General features: G+C 42.6%; 1 protein-coding gene and 1 long non-coding RNA gene across 12 annotated transcripts in view; one reads left to right on the top strand and one right to left on the bottom strand.

Moving 5' to 3' along the window:
* Nucleotides 1-23,204, bottom strand: part of LOC112669068 (uncharacterized) — an 82,846-nt gene that overhangs the window by 8,685 nt on the left and 50,957 nt on the right. For both annotated transcript variants that reach the window (XR_004809833.2, XR_007406329.1), the window contains exon 2: nt 2,752-2,852. This is a non-coding gene — a long non-coding RNA (uncharacterized LOC112669068). The remainder of the gene's footprint in view (nt 1-2,751; nt 2,853-23,204) is intronic.
* KCNA5 (potassium voltage-gated channel subfamily A member 5) overlaps nt 1-23,204 on the top strand; it is a 54,495-nt gene that overhangs the window by 17,439 nt on the left and 13,852 nt on the right. Inside the window, exons 2-4 of one of the 10 annotated variants that reach the window (XM_035707313.2) lie at nt 922-1,162; nt 7,085-7,165; nt 10,035-10,171. The exons of 1 other annotated variant lie outside the window; for it this stretch is intronic. In XM_035707313.2, the coding sequence (XP_035563206.1) occupies nt 922-940 (19 nt within the window). In that variant the 3' untranslated portion in view covers nt 941-1,162; nt 7,085-7,165; nt 10,035-10,171. Of the gene's footprint in view, nt 1-921; nt 1,163-2,797; nt 2,816-5,315; nt 5,453-7,068; nt 7,166-10,034; nt 10,210-12,213; nt 12,309-23,204 lie in introns of those variants that run through there. 8 more of the 10 variants (XM_035707314.2, XM_035707309.2, XM_035707312.2 and 5 more) reach the window with 8 other exon arrangements.

The raw sequence follows: 23,204 nt of genomic DNA, 5'->3' as shown, positions 1-23,204 counted from the left end.
ATAATAATCAGGACCATGTTGTTTTAGAGACACTAACTTCTAGATATGGTAGTGTCTTTGTTGAAAAATTATAGTTAAAGAATTTTTTTTGCTTAACTGTCAAAACTACCTCCTTGGATAAGTATAAGGTATTACACATCTATTCCTGTGTCTTACAAAGAGCAAAATCAAAACTTCTCCTTCAGCTACCTCCATCTACAAGCAAGCTGTAGTTAGCTCGTAGTTACTGAGTATTTATATTGCCCAAAGTCTGTCTGAAGTGTGGTACATGTATTATCCCATCTAATCCTCAGAACAACCGTATGGTGCAGTAGTATAAGTCTTTTACCACCATTGAGAACTATAAAATGAGATAGCAATATTTGACTAGGGCCCGTAGGAAATAAGTTTCAGAGCCAGGATTTAAAACCAGGCAGTGGGCTCTGGAGTAGTGCTGAACTAATCTTTTTTTCTATAGTTTAAGCTTATTCTTTCTTGCTGTGTCAGCAGTGAAGATTAAATCATCCATTCAACAAATATTTATCTAGTGCTTAGTCTTTTCTAGGCTAGGGCAACCTGTATGGTCTCTGACTTTATGTAGCTGGGTCTAATGAGGGAGAAAGACACTGATCAAATAATCCTACAAATCTATTTGAAATTGCTTCTGTGAAAAAGCAAAAGGCACTGAAAGAGATGAAAATGCATAATAGGATGATTTTGCTGGTTGGGTAGGTATGAAATGGAGATCTGAAACTACAAGACCCCCCCCCCCCCCATGTGACAAGGCCCTGCAAGGTTTTTTGTTCCTACAATAGCTAAGGACTCTGTGACCTAACCTCAACTTTGGGAGCCTTGGGTCGGAAGGAGAGAAGAATAAGCAGGAGAGTGTTATGCCTCCTCCAGGCAGCTTCTCTTATTCCCTTTACTACCTGCCTTTTCCAGCCCTGAACTGAGCCTTTGAGAGCGTGAAGCAGGTGGGCCTCCTAGCAGTCAGCCGGAAAGCTTACTCCTTCCTAGTATAAGAATTCAGCATCAGAACTTCGTTGGTGGAAGAAAGTTCTTGAAAAGAGTCACCCACATCCACTCTGCTGAGAGAGGAATCAGTGTCAGGCATGCAGACCTCAGGGGAGAAGAGGATGGACCCTCCATGGGAACTGGGATCCCAGTGGCAGATCCTACAGAGGTAGATTTTCTATGTTTGCCTGGTATGCTTTCTATGGTGAAGTGAGGACAACATGGGTCCCCTGATATCACATCACCTCCAAAGATTGGTGTGAGTGTCACCACACACATCCACTGGAGAGCTCTGGAGGCTCAGGGACCACACAGGTGATATCTGAAGTGTTGTACCATCTGAGCATAGTGTGCTAATTGAAGAGAGGATGGAGAGGTATTCTCTGTCAGTAGCCTCTAAAGACCCTTGATGGTGGGGCTTTTCTGCCTAGATCCTTGAGTCCTTGTGTCCTAGCCCAACTGACATAATTGGCATCAGTGACACAGAAAATGGGCAATTAAGGAAAGGAAGCTGATCGACCCAAACCAAAACTTTACCAAAAAGGAAAACTTGGAAAGAAAGAAAAGGGAGATGGCAGTGTGAGAAGAGGAGACTAGCTCAGACTCTCTGAGGGAGTAGTTGAGCGGTGCTTGAGGGGCTTCTATGGCCTGCTATGGGCCTGCTATGCCCCCTGTCCCCACACTTCAGGGGCAAGCTACTTTGCAAGGTCCAGAGTGTGAGGTTATGAGTTGCACAGACTATCAGCCTCTCCAAGATCAGGGCCAAGACTAACAACCGAGGCAGGGCACAGGAGTTCAGGGTTGACCAGAGGGCCAGCCTCCAGTGTATCAGCCCTAGTGACTGGCATTTCCTCCAAGACCAACAGCCAATGTGACTCCATCACCCTGAGAGTACATGGTAGAGGGTTTCTGCCAGCCACACTCTCTTCTGAACAATCAGGATGCAAAAAACTAATAATAATGAAGAACTGATTGGTATAGTATTCCTCCACTTAAGGGAAACCCTATTAGAATAGATGGAAACAAAAAGAGATTTCCATTCAGTTAAGATGCTGAACGAAAGGTGGCATAGTTGAGTTAGTCCCACACATAGAGTTAGAAGATGAGAGTTCACATCCTAGTGTTGCCGCTTATTAACTAGCATCCTCATGCAGTCTCTTAAGCCATATTTCAAATCCCTTGGTTATAAAATGGACCTAATACTATCTGCCTTATAGGGTTGTAAATATTTCATAAATGACAGAATACATTTTGCAAGTAAAAGAGGTCACTTCCATTAACCTGAAAATCAATGAAGTAAAAACAGTAAGTGGGATGAGTTTATTTCCCCTATACTGTTACAAGTCTGGAACCGCTTGTCACATTGCATTCCATGTGAATGGCTTTACAGAAGCATGGTGAATGGGGTAGAGGCAATGCATTGGTGTCAAAGCAGGTGGAAGGAAGTCATATTTAAATGAAAAGGATTTTAGTACACAATTCTAGTGTATATTGCATGAAGCTATTAAAGCAGCAAAATATTAATATGAAGTATCAGTAAGAATAGGTTATATTATGCTGTAGTAACAAAATAGCCCCCAATCTCAAAGGCATAAAACACAAAGGTTTATTTTTTCCTCATGTTACTTATCCATCATTGGATAGCAGGGAGCTTTGTTTATTCCAGTAACACAAAGCCCAAGGGTAACAAATAAATAACCCATGCTGGAGTAGAGGTGAGCTCTGAGGAGACTTGCCTCCATAGTCAAATGTTCTTACCTGGAAGTGTGATGCAGTTCTCTCACTCCCCACTCTCACTGGCCAGAACTAGTCATGTGACTGCAGCAACCCACAGCTGGCCCAGAAATAACAATTCTTCCCTGAAGGAAAAGAGCCAAAAAATGGGAATCACTGCCCCAGTCAGTAACTGAAAGCCAACGTTATCTTTTACTGTGAAGTAAGGCAGGAATCTGCTGGTGATGAGCCATGTTTAGAAAATCCACCTTCCGAAGTGATGTCAAGGTATGATCTAGTCTCTAAGTTTACTAGATGCCCAAATCGTTCACAGTGCCAGTCTCATTGCTATGCAAACTAACCTCTTACTTATATTTCTTTTTTTATTTTTATTTCTTTATATTTATTTTTTTTAAATAATAAATTTATTTTTATTGGTGTTCAATTTGCCAACCTACAGAATAACACCCAGTGCTCATCCCGTCAAGTGCCCCCCTCAGTGCCCGTCACCCATTCACCCCCATCCCCCGCCCTCCTCCCCTTCCACCACCCCTAGTTTGTTTCCCAGAGTTAGGAGTCTTTATGTTCTGTCTCCCTTACTTATATTTCTAAGTTGTATTTATTGAACCGTAGAATGGCAGGAGTGGATGAGAACTTGGGAAACAGAACCAGATGTTTCCATTTTGTACCATCTCTGATGTTATTTTTTACTGACATGACTGTCTCATTTAACAGAATTCATATACATTACTCCTTTTATCAAATAAAGGAGTGTCTGCTCAGAGAGACCAAGATACCCAGGCTTTTAGTGTCACTTCTAATGGAGTGGCTTATTTCCTAAACTATTCATAAATTCATTTGCTAGGACTCTGGTTAGCTTGTGGAGCTTACATGAGAGAGCTGTGTGTTGTGGTTGTTAGGTAAAGAGCAGCCCTCTGTCTTCTGGTTACGTGTTTCAACACTGTGACTTGGTGAGCTATGATAGTATAAACAACTATTTATCTCATACTAAACAGTGAATTCAGTGAGAGCAGGGACCACTTTCACTCAGCCCATACTATATTTCCAGCTTCCAGGCCCTCAGTAAAATTTCTGACAGGAATGATTGTCTACTCGGGCCACGTACTGTGCTAGGTGCATAAATGGTTTATCGCAGCAACCTTGAAGAGTAAATATTATTAGTCCTACTTTATAGATGAACAAACTGAGGTTAAAGAGGAGAGACCTGGGCCCATCTGGCTCCAATGGAGACACTCCTTCCATTAGTGGTTTGTCTTCTTTCTCAATGTTTTGACCTCCAAAAATTCATGAGTTTCTTAGGCTCAGTTTCATGGGATGAATACCTTTACTTTCCTTCTGTTACCCTGAAAGGGTGCTGTGCACACAAGTGGATCATAAATCATTCCTGAAAATATTCTTAGATTTGGGCATAATCAAATTAAAATTAAGGTCTCGGAGAACATCACTCAAAGAGTCACCTAGGAGTTTGATATTCAGAGTCACACAGATCTAGCTTTGACACCTTTCCCTGCCACTTCTGAGGTGTGTTAGCCTGGGCAAGCTAATTTAACCTCTGTCAGCTTCCATTTCCTGATCTGTAAAATGGTGATAAAAATTCCTAACTGATGAGTTTGTTGTGAGAATCCATGAGATATAAGCAAGATGCTTAGTAATAGTAGAGTTCCTGCCATTCTGTAGATGGTAGCAGCAGTAATAGGAAGAGGAGGAATTATAATAGCTGTGGCATTGACAGAGGGGTTTTTTTTGTATATATTTTTATTGTAGTTCGATATGCCAACATATAGCATATCCCCCAGTGCTCATCCCATCAAGTGCCCCCCTCAGTGCCCGTCACCCAGTCACCCCAACCCCTTGCCCACCTCCCCTTCCACTACCCCTTGTTTATTTCCCAGAGTTAGGAGTCTCTGGGTGTTTTGTCACCCTCTCTGATATTTCCCACTTATTTTTTTCTCCTTTCCCCTTTATTCCCTTTCACTATTTTTTATATTCCTCAAATGAATGAGACCATATAATGTCTGTCCTTCTCCGATTGACTTATTTCACTCAGCATAATACCCTCCAGTTCCATCCACATTGAAGCAAATGGTGGGTATTTGTCATTTCTAATGGCTGAGTAATATTCCATTGTATACATAGACCACATCTTCTTTATCCATTCATCTTTCGATTGACACCGAGGCTCCTTCCACAGTTTGGCTATTGTGGACATTGCTACTATAAACATTGGGGTGCAGGTGTCCTGCTGTTTCACTGCTGGGAATTTACCCAAAGATACAGATGCAGTGACAGAGGTTTTTAATATAAAGGAAATCACTAGTGGATTATACAAAATTCACCTTTATATGCTTCTTCAAGCTGTTCCATGGTTTTCTGCTTGTGTTTTGACAAGTACCTGTTTGAGTAATGGCTGAGAGGGTGGAGTCTTTCAAATGTGTGGTTCATGATTTGCTTCCAATGGGGTTCAGGACACTACCCCAAAAGGTGGCACCTTGGCATATTGAATGTCTTAAATAGAAAGAGCCTGAGAAAAGGCAGAGGCAGGAGGTTCACTCTGGCCTCCCCCACCCCACCCTTCTTCCCCAAAACAGGTCATAAATCGCCTATGTGAAAGGTGCCCTCCCTGTGCCAGGAAGATGGAAGACATTCCTATCATGGAGATGGAATTTGGGGCCAAGAAATCCATATAAACAAACTTCATTAAACTAAACCTTGTCTTTTCTGTTACTTCTTCATGTTTACTACCCAAGCCCAAACCCTTCTGTCTTGCAATTATTCACAAATCTATTGTTTCTTTGTCTAAAAGCTTCCTACTCCAGTCATTTCTTCAGGTCTTCATTCTCTTGTGAGGGTACCCAGGTACATGTAAAAATTCAATGAAATTTATATGCTTTTCTTCTGTTAATCTGTCTTTGTCAGTTAATTTTCAGACCCAGCCAGGGACCTAACAGGGTCAAGGAAAACTTTCCTCCCCTACACTTCCCTGGAATTTTGGCCAACGAATCACCCTTTGAAGCTAGATTTTAGGTACTCAAACCCAAAGGTCATGGGTGAGAAAATGGGCACAGTACACTGAAAATCCTCTCATAAAACCCCAGTTAAAAAGAGATGCCATGGTGGTTAACAAAGCAAATGCCAACAAGATCTTTTTAATGCATTGTCTGTATATGTGTGTGAGTCTTAGATTGGTCAAATTCTATTTCTTGCCTTAGTTTCTTTGTTTATAAAATGTGGAGATATGGCCTTCTTCAATAACCAGGGATTGTAGGAAGATAAAAAAATATATATTTAAGAATTGAAATCTTTAGGATCTTTCAAAGGAAAGAATCATGGAAATTTGATGAAACCTCATTGCTGTTATGGAAATCCTATGACTTTAAATATAGAGGGGAAAAGTCTAGGCTCAGATCCCATCTCTGTCACTTGAATATACATTGCTCAATCTCTCTGAGCTACATATTGCTGATGTGCTGTACCTAACTTAGGGAAATGTGGTGTGGACAAAATCAAGGCATCTCCATGAAAGTCTCTATAAACTCTCAAGTATTTTTCTAATCTTTGTTATTGCCTTTGTAATTATAGCTTTGAATCTATGTGCCTCTGGGGGAGGAGCTCTAAAAAGAAAGAGATTCAGATGGAAAAGTGTGGAGTGACAGTTCCCAAGAAGGGGCTGTTTTGGTGGTTGGTCTTGGGCCCCTCCAGCTGATTGTGGCAAGGGTGAGGAGACAAGGCAGAGGCTGTATCTTCTGAGCACTGACCTGCAGTGTGATTTTTCTGGCCAGCCTTCTCCTGCCCTGCAGTCTTGTCTCAGAAGCATAGGTACTGCAGTGTCCAGGGTGAGTCCTATAGGAGGCAGAAAGACTGATGGCAAGAGGCCAGGGGCTGAAGTTGAAACCCAGATAACAGAGCCAATGGGATGAGAGATCTGATCCCCCTAATCCAGATCCTTAGAGCAGCTGGAACAAAGGATTTGTGTTTTTGTAGTGCATTTATACAATGCACAGTTATTCTTTTAATACAGTGTTAATAATAGATTGTAATGATAATGTTGCTGTTTGACAAATGACCTCTTTTTAATCTATCAGATAAACACGTTTAAAAATTGCAAGCCTTGGGGTGCCTGCATAGATCAGTTGGTTAAGGGACTGACTCTTGATTTCAGCTCAGGTCATAATCACAGATTGAGCCCTGTGTCACTGGGAGTCTGCTTGGGATTCTCCCTCTCGCTCTGCCCCACCCCCCATGTTCTCTCTCTCTCTCTCTCTCTCTGAAATATATAAATCTTAAAAACATTTCTTTTCTCTCTTTCTTTTCTTTTCTCTGTTTCATCCAACATTTATCGAGCTTCTGCTCTGCGTAGTGGACTGTAACAGGTGCTGGGAACACAAAGGAAGAACCCCACCTCTACCACCTAGGAATTGTAATGTGGATAAACTAAGTGGTGAGTGGACAAGAAAAGAGTGAACACTTCTTGAATATTCTATCTTTCTGTCATGTTCTTTCCATTTTCACATATATTTATGTTACTTAACTTCCATAAGGAAGCTAACAATCACAATACATATACATTATTTTATTTAATCCTCAAAATAACCCCATAAGATGAATACTATTATGTCCAGGCCTGACATCAGGAGGCTGAAGCTGAGAGAGTTCAGGACTGGCAGTTAGTGGTGAAGCAGACATTCAGACCTCGTTTCCCTAAATATGGAGCTCACCATGCAATCCTGCCTCTTGTGAGTTAGCTGAAGGACCTCTGGCTCTAAGTGATGGAGCTGCAATTCTACCAAAGAGGCACAAAGCTCTTTCACCCTGAGTAGAGGACACCCCTCAGATATGAGTACAAGAATGAAGCCAGAGGAAGTTGGAGACAAGAGCTGGGAGTGGATTGGGCAGGACCTTGTGAGCCAGGGGAAGGAGTCCGACTCTAGTAAAAAGAAGAACTGTGGACTAGAAGCAGGGAGAGTTTGGTTTCTGTTTTGGCACACACCATCTTTTTTCTGGAAAGGTCAAGATGCAGACTCTTTATGCCTCAATTATTCTGGCTGTGAACTGGGAAATTGGGGACAGGAAGGGCACATGGTACTTAGTGTTCCATCTTTTCCAACTTTGCCTAGCAGCAGGAAACCTGACTTGAAGTCAGACCACCAGGGCACTAGCTAGTGGCTCCCTCATTTACCAAATGACTGTCAACAAGTCAGCTTTCTGCAGCTCTCTTTTCTCAGCAAGGGTAATCCCACATTCCCCATGGGTTCTTGTGAATATGAAATGAAACAATACAGGATAAACAAAATGGCTGAAAATTAGATGGGTAAACATGAGTATAATTATGATGTTTATTTATGTGTGATAAACCAAACATGCCACCATGTCTACAGGGTACTGTGATGGTAAATTTTGTGTATCAACTTGACAAGGCTAAGAGTTGGCCATATAGCTCATAAAACATGATTTCTGGGTGTGCCTGTGAAGGTGTCTCTGGAAGAGATGAGCATTTCAGTCAGTAGACTGAGTAGAGATCACCCTTACCAGTGTGAGTGGCATCATCATTGAAGGCCCCAAGAGAACACAGAGGCGTTCTGCTTGAATGAAGACATCAATCTTCACCTGCCCTAGGACGTTCTTGCTCCATTCTTTTGGCTTTTGGACTCAGACTGGTACTTACACCATTAACCTTTACCTGTCATCCTCTGATTCTTAGGACTCAGACTGATTAATACCACTGGCTTTCCTGCTCCACCAGTTTACAGATGGCAGATCATAGGACTTTTCGGGCTCTGTTACTGCGTGAGCCAATTCCTTTAACAAATCTCATGTTTATATCTATAAGTATCCTATTGGTTCTGTTTCGCTGGAGAATCCTGTATAACACAGACACTATTCCCCTTTTATAGGGCTCTCCCTGGCAACCTGTCAGCTTGGTATCACCAGGGCTACAGAGTCAGAATGTCTTGCATTTAAAAATAATTCTCCCTCTTCTAACTAGGCTAACTACATTAAAGAACAGAATCTCAGTCCCTTTTATTTAAACAGGAGTGATAATACTGGCCTAATATGTTTGTTAGGAGACTTTAATTAAATGTATATAAAGCAGTTACTGCAATGCCTGACACATAGTAAGTTCTTGATCCACACTGTTTCATATTCCATGTAAGGAGTTTAGGGGGCAGATACTCTCCCTCTTGGAAAGTGAAGGTTATCAGGGGACAAATATCAGCCTGCCTGTGCTTGCCAAGTCCCTCCTAATACTATTGTGCTGGGCAAGGGCTTAGAAATCTTCAAATCCAAGCCTTTCATTTTAAGGTCAAGGAAATTAAACTGCAGAGAGATAAACTTCAGTAATAGCTGGGGTCTCTCTGGGGCCAGAACCAAGTTGCCTACTGGTCTCCTCTGGACTCAGCTCCCTGGAATCTTTGCTCATCCCATCATTCCTAACACAACAGGAGCTTTGCAAACAGGCCTGATCTGAGTTGCTCTGGGCTGCTCACTGGAGCAGAGAAAGAAAATTGCTGGAGAAGCTGTGTGGCATTGACCCAAGGAAGCATCAGAAGTAGGGCCTTGAGAGGTTCTGGCAGCAGTGACCTACTTACAAAAGGAAAAATAAGGAGCAGCCATCATGCATTTTACTATTGGAGGGCCTGGATCCACTGTGACCTGCTTCCCAGAATACCAGTTTGCTGAGGTTGAGCCTGAAGAAGAGAGACTAAGTTCTCAGTGTAGTTCATGGTATCTCTGGGCTCTCCATGCTTCACATTATCATCCAGAGTAGAGGCTGCGATGGGGATGGATGGGTGGGACTCAGCATCCACTTCTTCTTCCTTTCCATAGGAAAGGAGTCCCAACCCATCCATCCCCACTGCAGCCCCTACTCTGTATGGAATTTCACAGTTTACACATTGCTTGTGTGTTTTGCCATTTTATCCTCCACAACAGCACTAAGCTAGGTATTTTTTTGTTTTCAACAATTATTTATTGAGTATTTACTATGTGACTGGAAGTAAGTATTGGGATCAAGAAATCATTGCTAGTCAAGTGTATCTTGAATTATTCCATTTTATGGATGAGGAAACAAAGGTTCTGTGACTGATAATAAGTGTTAATAATAACTGTTCAATAAACAGGTTTAGGACTCAAAATTTTTCCATCATGCCACACAATTGGGTATCCCTTAGTGTCATCACACTTTGATATACCCCACTTTGCTCCACCCTCATCCGCTTGGAATGATCTATAGAAATGCATGCCTAAGACCTCTGCATCCATAGTGATCAGCTTATATGAATTCAGAGTCTGAATCTTCTGTTTTACAGTCTCATCTTAAAAATGGAATTGAAGGGATATCTGGTTTTCCCTCTGCTTCTAAGGATTGGGTGCAACTAGATTCCCAATTCAAGAAATGTGCTTATTATAACTGGAAGGATATAAGCTGGATATCAATAAACAGCCATGTATTGAGGATCTTCTAAATGCAGAGAAATGTGCCAGGTGAGTGGAGAGGGCATGAGAATACATAATGACTTATCAGATGTGTAAAGACTAGGGAGCTCAAACTAAAGGATACCAAGACTGGAGGCTGTGACACAGTAAGACAAGAGCTGGTCCCGAGGGATCTATGCCCACGGAAGAGAGAGCATCCAGGCAGAGACATAGCCTTGGGGAAGACACAGAGGTGGGATACATTACGGTATAAGGGAATAGCTGACGTGAGAAAGGCTTGAACACATGAATATCCTGATAGCAAAGCACAGAACCTGAGGCAATAGCCCTGGATTCTCATGCCCTAAGTAGGGGCAGATTTTAATGACAGCAAGTTTTGGTAGATCTAGATCTTGGAACTCTAGAGCCCAGCCCTTTGGCCATTTTGACTCTCCCCATTCCTTGGCATGAAGCCAGGAAAAGGAGACAAGCTACAAGATTTCCACCAGATGGCAGTATTTCCTAGTGTGACTGCCTTAGGGGAGCAGCATGGAGGGAATTTTGACTACAGAGTGCCTGATACTATGACTTACAGTCCTAGGCAGCTGTCCCCAGAGCCAGAATTCTGGTTCATACCATGCCACTATCTGCCCCCTCCCAAAAGAATATTTTCAACGATTTCATTCCAAGAATGGGAAATGTGAAGTTGTCAGAGGAACTCTCTTTAACTCATAGGGAAGAATAAGCACACCCTCCTCCTCCACCTCCTTCTTCTATGAGGTGGGATGAAGGCAGATAAGGATAGGGACAAATGGGGCTACAGATGATCCAAGGACAAGATGCTCATTATGCTACAAACTTGAACAAGGAGTAGAAGAAGGTGCAGAAGGCAGAAAATGGGCAGGGGGACTTGGGACTCCTTTTGTGCTTTCATTATACAATCTGCAAGTACTTGAGAGCTTTTGGATCAGCTTCATAACTTCAAAGCAGCCTAAATGCAAATGATACCATGTTCTATTTCCTGAAGTCAAGAGAATGGCTACCTTAGGAATAAAGATAAAATTACTTTCGGTTTAGAGAAATATTTTAAGACAACAATAGGTAGCATTCAGACTTAATTTAGCCAAAAACACCCAAAAGGACACATCACACTGAAAGTGCAAGCTTTGGTTAGGAACATGGGGCTTGCTAGGACTTTAGACAGCATTAACAGTTGGGACAAAAGATGATCAGAGTGCATGACAAGCAAAGGGGTCCAGAGATGCTGAGGGAAGGAAGTGACTTGGTTTAGATTTAGGTCAACCTCTAATGATTTGGTAGCCCAAGGCATTCCACACCAGGCAACTTAGATTCTTCTTGCTTCTGAGATCCTTCGTCCCAGTTATCTCTCCAAGCACACTTGGGTTGCTCATTGTCACATGATTTCTTTATAACCACTCTGCTGCTTGTGAAAAATGCAGCCAAATGTGGCATTATTCTCTAAGCTTGGTGGCATTCTCTTTCAAATGTGCCTTCTTCCTCACCCTCTTGAATGGTTGTTGGAAGTGCTCTTTTACAAGCTAAAGAGAAATGCACGTCAAATTCCTTAGCTGATTCTTCTGACATCATTGCTATCAGTGTTTGTATCTTGCATAATATATGTGAGACAGACAGTTGGCACAGTGGAAATCCCACGGATTCATAATCAAAAGATGAGAATTGTATCCCTAGCTTTCAGAGAGCTGATTCTTTAACATCTCTGTGAAGTTTCTATATTAAAAACAAAAAGTGGTAGTAACTGTATGGCTTAAATCCCAGAGTTTTTGTAAACCTAATGAGTTCATGTTGATGAAAGCGCAGGTAAACTATAATTATTACTGAGATTTCAAGGATCTCTCAAATCTCCTCTAGTTTTGTGGGGTTATCCTTTGGGAAAGCAGATGATACTTCCCCCAACACTGAAGCAAGTTTTACCCATGATCTTGCTACACGCTGAGCTCAGAGGGATCAGAGATATTGTTTACAGTATGTTGTGGGACCACTTCCCCTCATCTCGGTCATGTGGTCAACCATGTGGTCTGGGCTCTTCTTTAGCCTACAAATCTCAGACTGGGTCCTGCCTCTCTGTGTCCTGTCACTGCTGCCTTCCTCACATGGAGCACACTCAGCCTTTGTCCACATTATAAATGGTGAGTAGAGGGTCTTTACACCTGGCTTCTACATCTTGGCCTGGTTATTTTTTCATTTCTCTCCTCTGTTAATAACAGTAGCTGACATGGTTCCCAGAAAGTGCTAATGAAAATCCTGTGCTCTTAACTATGTTGTAAGCCATAGTCACACCCTCTGAGGGCCCCTCAGTAAATACTAAAGACCATTTTGCTTAGGGTTTCAATGAATAAATTTGTTGCAAGGAGTGAATGGATTTAAACTCTATGGGTTAAGTTGGGCTCTACCCAGGTTAAGCCCATTTTCTCCACGAAGCTCCTCAGATCTCTTAAATCATGTTCCTCCAGACTCCCTGTGTATCTATCTATCTACCCTTAGCTCTACATGACTCTCAGAATCTATTTTATACCAGGGAGGCATGTATACAAATTGCAGGGGCTTCTGGGTAGAGGCAGAGAGAAGCTTGATTTGTATTAACATTTATAGATCTGCCACCTTCACTCCACACATATGCCAAGCTTTGTGCTTTGTGTTCAACAAACATAAGAAAAAGCAAGCATTCAATAAGTATAAATTAAGACATTACAGCAAAGCAGTGAGGATCCGCCTTAGGACATTCAGAGATTTACAAGGATGGATGGGATATAGAAATAGGAAACCCAAACGTTAAGTCACCTAAACAAGAAAACTTTGGGTCCCATGCAAGCCCACTATGCTGTAAGCTTGCAGGTAAGTTACAAACTCAGATGTTTGCTTGTATTTGTATTTGTCCATTCTGAAAGGTTACTGGAATGAACAGGGCAGTCAGTCTCACTATGTCTGGTCCTTATTTTTCAGAAAAATGAAAAGACAGAATGAAAATTCCTAGTTACATGAAGTGAGAGCCATGTCCTGGCAGTGCCCTTGTTCTGCTGGTCTAGGTGATCCTTCCTTTCTCAAGTTTATAGAAAGCAAACAAGAGGACCCCTGAAAGTTCAGTCTTAAAATCTAATTTTTTGAGAATTAATTAATTAATTTATTTATTGCACTAGTCGGGGGGAGGGAGAGGGAGAAGGAGAATCCCAGGCATAGCCTGCAACAAGATGGAGCTTAAATTTCACATCCCTGAGATTATGACCTGAGCCCAAATCAAAAGTGAGATGTTTAACCAACTGAGCCACCTAGGCACTGTAGGCCTAGAATTTTCTAATTATCCTATAAGACATCCACACTGCTATGATGGCTGCAAGGTGGACACTCTTTTGACATGTTTCTTTGGGTGAACAGTATGGACTCCATGGCAACAGCAACAGTTGGGTATGGGCGAACTCCAGTGGAACTCTGGAACCCATGAGTCTGTAAGTACCTGATTCAAATTCCTGATCCAAGCCCTAGAAGAATTATTCTAGAGTAATAGGGAAAATCACCCAGACCTCAGCCACCAGTCCAGGTCCATGGGAGTGGCACACTGTCAAGAGCAGTTAAGGTAAATTAAATAGATCAATATGGATCAGTGTTGGTACATCTTGAAGTTGGTACATAACATTGAATGAAAAATACAACCTACAAAAGGATACATGCAGTAGGACATCATCCACGCAAACTTTTTAAATAAGCATGCCCGTTTGTAGAAAAATAGAATCTATGCATGGGAAGGATGCATATTGCATCAGAAGAATGATTTCTTAGAAGGGAAGGAAGAGAGTAAAGCCTCTTGCTTTACCTATAAGTTTATTTGTAATTTATTTCTGAACAAACGTATCCATAACAAATGTATCCAGGTACATAAAATCTGTTGCATGATAGCAGTAGGTACATGGATTACTTTTCAAATACTTGAAGATTCCATAATAAATCAAAACTTTTTTTAAAAAAAGGCTAGAGTAAGGGGATAAAGATTAGAAGAATTCTGGCCATAAAGAGGTAGTTCATGTCCATCACCACCACTCATGGTTCTCTGTTCTGACTGCATATCAGAGCCACAAATGATACTCAGGCCCTCATTCAGATTTATAAATAAAGTTAGAATCGTAGAAGGTGAAGCCCAGGTAAATCTTTTTCTGAAAGTTCCATGATGATTCTGACCCCACCTGGGTCAGATGAGATGTCATAGAACAGTTGTTATCAATCTACCCAGCTGTAAAGTCTATACTGAAGAGTGTCTCAACAAGGTCCTGATCTAATAAATGTCAGCCTTTTACCAAAAGGGACTTTACTCTCATTTCAGCAGCCACTTCTGGATTAAGCTTCTGCCAGTTAAAAATGGTCCCCCTGTTTTAGAGACCCTAGTAGTCTTCTGTTCTGGCCAAAGGGGGCCAAAATAGCTGAAGTTGCAGGGCTGTATAAAAAGTCATCTCACCACTTCTTTGCCTTTGTCATGATAACTTCCAACTACTCTGGGCAGGAGGTCATGAAAGCTACTCTGCAGTCAGCCGTATTAGGGATCTGTTTCTGTGGATCTGCAAGGGTCCCCAAGCCCTGCCTGGTGGGTTCTTGTTTTGCCTCATTTTGGCTTTCAAATTACTCTTCTGAACTTGTTTCCTTTTATTGGGTCTGAGAGAAGGTACAGGGAAGCCCCTGTGTCAATCTACACTAGTCGATATAAGACATGTCGTGCTCTGATAAGATAGTCTTGAATTATAGCCCTGGCCCTGGGGCTGACTGCTGTGTCCTGTGAACCAGAATGCCCCTCTTTGGGCTAGGAAAGCCACTTCGTTCGAGCCTCCCTATGTATGAACCAGCACCGTAGGAGACCTGAATACCAAGGCAGCATTTGCCTCTATCTTACTGTCAAATGATCAATATGGCTTTTACGTTTTCAGATCCATCATAGAGGGTATATAACACAATGCTATATGCATGTTGCACATGCCCAATAAATATTTTTTGATGAAAGGAACTGGTGAATGAATGAAGTGTTCAGAGAAGTGTATGTACAACCTGAGTGTAAGAGATGATTATAATTAGAAAACCATGGCTGGGGCTGGGAACCCAACTGAGGCTCTGGTTCCTGGTGCCCTCTCTATCAGACATGGCTGTCCAGGCTCCCAGACAGCCTGAACCTAAGCCAAGACTCAGAACACTGGCTTTAAGCGAAGCCCCAGGGGAAAAGTCATCCATCATAGAAGGTAATGATGCGAGGAAGGATTTGTCTCCCCTCCTCCTCCCTCAATCTTCCTTAGACTGGTGGCTGTTGGGAAAGAATCTGACTTTCCCAAGAGAAGAAAGGCCAATTTTAGAACAGCTTTCTTTCTTTCTTTTTTTCTAAGCAAGCTGGTGCCAGGACAGGACATTCTGCACTGGACTCATGCTAAGGTATTCCTGAGCCTTCTCGAACTGTGGCCACTTCCTTTCTCCTCAACCATTCCTGCTATACCCCTGGCCTCAGTTCCCCATCTCCCCTTCCACACCTTTCCCCAGAATCACCCATTCTGAAGGGCAGCAGTGTTATTGAGGCCACTCCACAGAAAACCTCAGCTTCTAGAACTGATGCAAGGCACTTAGTGCTGGAGTCACTAACTTGCTCACCATCATTACAAGTGACTGAGGGTGGGTTGGACAGCTTCTCTGAAAGGAAAAGCATCTTTAGGAAGAATTGTACTGACTCCTTCCTCTCTTCAATATCTGTCTGTGGTAGGTATAGGTGACAAGAAGTAGAATAATAGAAAAATAACTGTTTGCGCCTTGCCACTCAAAATGTGGTCCCTAGACCAGCAGCATCGGTGTTATCCAGAGACTTATTAAACTTGTAAAAACTTGTAAAATCCCACTCCAGACCCACTGAATTAGAATCTAACTTTTAACAAGATACTCATGTGACTTTTATGCCCATGAAAGTTTGAGAAGTACTGTGTTACCCCACTGGTTTTCAAAGTGTGGTTCATGGGCCAGCAGAATCAATTTCACTTTGGAAGTTTGTTAGAAATACTTTCTCAGGCCCTTCCCCAGACCTGGTGCATTAGAAACTCCAGGGGTTTCAATAAGTCTTCCAGAAGACCAAATGTGCACTAAAGTTTGAGAACCCCAAATTTAGAGAAAGCTTCTACCTTAAAGATCATGTAATAAGCAAGGAGAATGGCACTGCATGGATCCAGGCAAATGCAGCCTGAACAACACCAGGTGTTCCACTTTGGGTCCCAGCAAAACATTGCATCTCAGGGACCCTCTCTTGCCTTCTTTTAGCAGAGAATCAGCATTTGCAATTCAAGAGACACACATTTAGATATCCCAGGAGCTGAAAAGATGGGGAGGCAGAGTCAGGCAATTCAGTGAGGAGGTGATTAATGGAACTATGGCCTCTGCCTCTTTTAAGGCCCTCTTTAAGGCCCCAGTCCCAGAATCTTTCCAATGCACTGGGTTTTTTTGTGTTGAAGCCTTGTGGGTCTAAGGCTATGGAAGTGATCCTGCAATTCCCTGGTTATTTCTATGAATATGAAAATGGGTACTTTGGCTAGCTGCTGCCCCACCACCTCAACAGCCTCACACACAGCCAAGAGCTACTCCCTAGGATTCAGCATTCACATCTGTAAGACTAGGGATGGTGCTGGGTGAGAGGGTGCACCATGGTCCCTTCTAGCTTTCTGACTTTTTTCTCCTAAAGTGTCTGGGGGCAGCCTTACTCAGGAGAAATCACATATGGATGAGGTAGCTTTCATAGTGTTTGTTTGGATATCTATTTTGCATATCTCTTAAATTTTTATGTGAACTATTTAACAAGTTTCAGCAAAGCTGATTCTCACTTAAACTATTTCTCGAGGTGCTTTGAAGTATTTTGATTTCTTTATCAGAATTGTTTAAGTGGAAATCCTAGACCACTTGGCTGAAGGGTCCCTAGGCCACTAGGCTAAAGGTTTGATCAGCATAGACTTTGCTTCTACAGGAGGCCATAGGGTGGGAACCATGGCCCAGAACCAATTTCTATATTGATATTCTTCTCCATCATGTGTGTAGTGTATTTTTGGACACCAAACTCATGCTCAACACAGCCTTGAGATTTTTGGTTTCTCATGGGAGCCTTTTTCAGCTCACAGCTCTGAGTAGAGACGAGCTTCCTTGCCAGCACCCTGGGCTGGAAAGGACAGATTTTATAGTCACTTTTTACTGAGGTTATTGTCCTTCACAAACAAGGCAGAAATTTTATAGTTTCTTTTAACTTTGGGATCACAGCTTTGCATAAGCTTCTCAGATGCTACTCTTCAAGACCATATTTCCTGTTCTGTGTCTGCTAATGAAGCCTCTGACTGTCAGGGTCCATTTCAGAAGATTCAGACTCTGAGTCTTTTCTGTCTTTCCCAGGGCTGTTGCAGGAAGAGAATATTATTATTATGGCTTTCATTTCTGTCATTATTTCAAACATCTATGGATTTCCCTTTCTTTCTTGTGACCCCAACTGCATGTTTAAAATTTAAAACTTATTTTATTTAGCATTTCTGTATTGAGGTGGAAGCTTGCAAGAGCTTAGCTCACTATATCCCCTTACCTAAAAGTCCTAGACGGTGTACTATAATTTCCAGATTCCTTCTCCGACAAAGAAATTCTTAATTGCATGAGTAGAGTAAACATTTATCATTCCGGAATTTTCCATGGAGTTCTACTGATGTTGAACCAACAGATAGAGACTCGGAACACCCATTTTCTCTCTAAAGTAGAGGAGGCCCAGCCTCTCAGGCTTAATTTCTAAGCTCCATCATCAGCTATTGGAGCTGATGTCTCTCCCCATCCCCATTCCCCACCTGTTATCCCCAACCCCAGGGCTGGATACTGGTCTGATTTCTATTCACAGACTTCTGTTGGGCTTACCAGGGTACACCGACACTGGCAGGTTTACAAAGCACCACAAAGGGAAACTATAGTGGATGACCTCCTTGTGGAAAAGGAAATGGAGTTGTGTCTCCTTCCTTCTACATCCAAAGCTGTGTTTTCCCTCCTTACAGTTTCCTGAAATGTTAGAAGATGACTCAAAGGTTTCAGCTCTTCGCTGAGTAAGAGGTAGAGGTGTTAAAGAGAGGCATCACCTTATTTGGGGGTTTTCCTTTGTAAGATAGTTATTAACATGCTCTACTCCTTATGAGAATGAGAAATCAGATCTCAGAAGGTATGTTTTCGCATGAACATTGTTATCTTGACATTGAAAGAATAATAACACAATCAATTAGGATTTTGAAGGATGAGGAAAGGTGAAAGGAGGGATAAACACATCAAATTCCTCATCCTTCATAGAGAGAGGCCAACAGATTCCATCTGAACTTGAGTAAATACTAAAATTCTAATTGTAGAGGTATTAATAGTAAATGCTTATCTTAAAACAATAATTCTAAGTATATTTGAAACTATATCTTACATTTGAAATAACTTTAAGCATATTATTTGGGTCACAAAGATTACTAGGGAAAAATAAAAATAGTATAACTAATGAAAATTAGAAGACAGATGGGAAAGGGAAAGTATGCAGTTGTAAAGTTCAATAAATACCTCACTGTGACCGTTGGTAGACAATGCTTTCTGTCAAATTTTGATAAACCAGGGGATAGAGGCATAACATAAATATTTTATTTGATGCTACAACAATAAACATAAGGAAAAAAAAAACAGGCACTGGTGAGAGTGATTATCTCTGGAAGGTAGAGGAGGAGAAATTTCCTCATTTCCTGCCTGTCTGAAATGTGACTATTTTTTAAGATCCCCAGCATACAATTATTTCTATAATAATGAAAGCCATTTAACATGCTCAATGGGTCAGAGATAATTGTGTCCCGGTCAGCAAGACATGGCCAGAGAAATGTTTTGATTTTTAGTACTGCCAAATCTATCTTCTTAAGCAAGATAAAGACATGGAGTCCATGAAGGATAAGCTCACTCTGATGTAACAGCCCGGAGAGGGAGCCAGATAAGACTCACCCCACCCCCTCCGATGCAGGGAGCATGGGAGTGAAAGAAGGTCCAGTGCCTGTTGAAAGGTCAGGCTGCTTATTTCAGGGTCACTAAGATCACGCCCAGGAGGACCATTTGGGGACTAAGAATTTTCTGCCCAGGGAACAGGGAAAGGAGATAAGAGAAAAGAGTCACTGTGTTTTCCTTTGGGTCCACTGGTTCCCTGCATTTAATTGGCCTTTCTGCCTAATTTTGGACCCTGTGTCAGAGTTCTTCAGTTGTTTAAGTTAAGGAGTAGCCTAGAGAAAATGAAAGACAAAAGATACGTTAGCCCAGTTGGCATTCCATAAAAAGGAAGCATGCCCTAACACAAGTGAGATTCCTTGTGATCCGCAGGGATGGCAAACATGAGCTGAGAACCCCAACTCCTGACTCTTAGGATGGGGCTATTTGTCCCAAAGGATACTGATGGGAATAGATGTCTGTAATGCTACTAAAAATCATAGTTCCAGCCCCAGCTCCAATTCCCACTAGCTTCTGTTGAATGTTTCTTGTGTCTGACAATTCCATGTACTTGAAGAGTCTTTGTCCTTTGGGAACCTCAGTAGGTGACTTGGATATCCCCAGTAGGTTTTCCAGGTGGTATTCAAGTTTCTGAGTTTATCTTGCCAGTGAAGAAAGCTATCACATCCCTTTCCTGGACTTAAGTTCCAAGGACTTCCTTGAGTCCACCATGGGAGTGTGAAAAGCGCTCAGCATTGTGCAGCCATGACAAGTACAATACATGTGCCTCTGGGAGGTACCTCTCCCTTCTGGCCACTCAAACTCTGGCCCAAACTATCTCCGACCACTGTGTTGTACTATATATGGTTCTTTAGTATTAGGCTTCTCCTCACTCCATGCTCACTGCTTTTTCTGTACATTGTGCAAGTGCATGCTTCTATACCTTTGCACAAACTCATCTCTGTGCTGGGATGCTCTTCTCCACCTGTCAAATTTGCAAAACCTTTCTTGATGATCTCACAGACTAATTGGTCTTTATTCTGGGCTGCTAGAGCACTTGTATACACCTGTATGTTAGATTTGGCCTTTTGTATTTCACTCATGTCTATGTCTCTGAATATTCCCTAAGGCAGGGACTATGTCCCATCACTCTGGATGCCCAGCTCCCCCTCACACTGGAAGCACACTCTTGGGAGCCTCCATAGTGTAATAGGTATAAATCTGAATGTGGAAATCTAGAAGACCTGGGTAGAAGGTCTGGGCCTGCCATCTGCTCCCCGTGTTACTGTTCTGAGCCTTAGGTTCCCCATTTATATAAATCAGGATCTCTACCTCATTAAGTGGTTGTGATGATTAAGTCATATCCTGACCTGAAAAATGCTTTGCATATACTAAGTGCTCAATCAAATTCAACTGTAGTTATTAGATGAAAAGAATGTTGTGGGGATGCCTGGGTGGCTCAGTGGTTGAGCGTCTGCCTTTCACTCAGCTCATGATCCCGGGGTCTTGGGATTGAGTCCCACATTAGGCTCTGCCTGCTTCTCCCTTTGTCTGTGTCTCTGCCTCTTTCTCTTTCTCTATGTCTCTCATGAATAAATAAATAAAATACTTTAAAAGAAGAAAATAAGATTGTGCACAATTTCATGGGGTTCTTTTTTCCACATTTTTCTCATTTTTAAAAAAACTCCTAAGCTATGCAGGCAGAGTGACCCAAACTTTACAGCTTGAAGATGGAACTATAAAATTACAATAGGCCAATCTTCACCTTCTCAAAAATTTGCATTCCAGGCTGGAAGCATTGGCAGATTTCTGGACAGGTTGGTTTTCCGATACTCTGTCTCCAGATAGGCTTGCAGCTTCCAGAATGCTAAGAGGCCATCCTTTTAAAAGTCCTCTATAGATGGAGGTCATCACTTTGCCGGCAAGCCCATAGCAACACTGGAATGTTCTTCTTTTTGTCTCAGTTCCACCCATCATGATAGATGTAGTTTTAGGCCCTCTGCCCTTGTCCTGTCACCATAGACTTGTGTCCCATAGAGAACAAGTCGTAAATATTGCAGGATCTTCTCTGGTTCTTCTGGACAGGATTTTGAGCAAGAAATTTCCATTACAGGCTAGAGGTTAATCCCGAGTCTCAAACATGGGCCTTGGGTGCCACCTGGTGGGCACATGCCAGATTGCAACCACCTGCCCTTCCTCTGAACAGTCCACAGTTAAGTAGAAAAGTGTGCTACTATACAATACAGACATTTTAGATTTGTTCCCATCATTGAAGGTTATCAGCCAGCACAGGGATTAAACCCACCAGGATATCCAAGTCAGGAGAAGGGGACTTAGGAAGGTGGGAGGATTGTGCAGTGTGAATTGTCCACCTTACCCAGACCCCAGAAAGGGTGATTTGACTCATTTTTGATTATAGCTTCAAAGTGTCAACAGAATTGTCCTCACCAGGGGAGCTCTGCTAACCATGACAGTGACCTCACTCCACTTTCCTGTCTTTCCCGTTACTTTTTCAAAGTACTTGTGCTATTTGAGCCTGACGGTAAGCCAGCAAGGTGGACAAGGACATAATTCTCGCAACTATTTTGTAAGGAAGTTGAAACGTCCTGTCCCGAACCAGAGTGCTAAGGATGTCAATCTCCTGCCCTCTGATTTCCTGGTTTTGCTCTTTTCATGCTGCAGTGGTTTCTCTTTCCAGCGTCTTTCTCTCCAACGTCACTTTCCTGCCACGGTCAAGTCTCCCTTCTTTTGCTGCAGTGATGGTAGTGATGGTGTCATTATTCTCTTGCCCCTCATCTCTTCTCCTTTGCTTCCCCTTCCACAGTTAAGTCAGTCATGCTTTTAAAACAGAGACCCAATCATGCCACTACACTGATTTCAAAAATGAAAAAAGAACTTTCATGGTTTCCACTGCAACAAGGGTGAAGCTTATCCCCTCTTAGCAACCTGCACAAATCCCTGACCTGCTATTACCAGGGCCTTAGTGGCCCCTTTCTCACTGCCCACACCTCTCTTCAGCTGCCCATTCTCTGTATGTTTGCTGTTCTACCAGAAGTACCCTGGCTGATGTAACCACTTGCATGAGGCCTTTCCTGCACACTTCTTCCTTCGGGGTGACAGTGGTTATTCCCACACAGAATACTGCACACACGTGCTCTCCACTGACATTACCTTACAGGATTAGCTGTGTGCATGATTAGCAGCTCCACTCTTTAATCCACAGTCCCATATATAGTCTGGCACGCAGCATGAGGTCAAAGTACTTGTTGAATGAATCAGTTCAGGCACAACAGAGACATTTTGTTGTAAAGACTGTGGTGCTGATGATCTCAACATTTTGGGTTTGGATTTTATATGGATCCATTATTTTAATGTAGATCCCAGGGCACTGACTCTACCCTCGTTCTCATGAATCATTCCTCTGGTCCCACTTGGGGTGTGGATTGGCCCATGGGCAATACCACCCTTGTCCAGAAAACACAGGCTCTCAGTGGCACAGCTTTAGGGAGAAAGCCCAATTATACATAAGAGCTATTCCCTGCAAGTCCCCAATATCTTGCTCCCAAGGCTTGAGAGAGAGGGGCTGCCTGGACTGAGAGAATGTCAGGTCAGAGGGGTTTGTGCTTATGAATCAGGGTGATCATCTTGGTATTCCCCCTTAAATCAGGCACAGTACTATGGAACAGTAACCATACTGAGCTTCTAAGGTGGGGGGGCACTGGGGCTAAAGAAGGGCACTGTCTGGGTCTCCTGAATGCACCCCTATCTCCCCTGAGCTAAAGTTGAAATCTTCCTGGAGACCACCAGGAAGAAGAACCCCAGGGGTGGGTGCTGAGTGGGTTGTTGGGAATGCAGGGTGGGAATGACCTTTCATTTCACTGGAGATGCGCCAAACCTCAGAGACGCTATGTATTGTGCTGCTCAGCCCCCCACACCTCCATTTGGGATTCAGAGGTATGCACAGAAAAGTGATGGATGGCCCTGCCTCTCTGTGTGTAGGCCCCACCTCTTCATCATAGCCCCTTCACCAAGCATAAACTGTAGCACCTGCTGCCCCTCCTTCCTCA

Source organism: Canis lupus, chromosome 27 (genome assembly GCF_003254725.2).
Source record: "Canis lupus dingo isolate Sandy chromosome 27, ASM325472v2, whole genome shotgun sequence".
Classification (NCBI taxonomy): Eukaryota; Metazoa; Chordata; class Mammalia; order Carnivora; family Canidae; genus Canis; species Canis lupus.
This window is presented reverse-complemented; position numbering and strand designations above follow the sequence as displayed.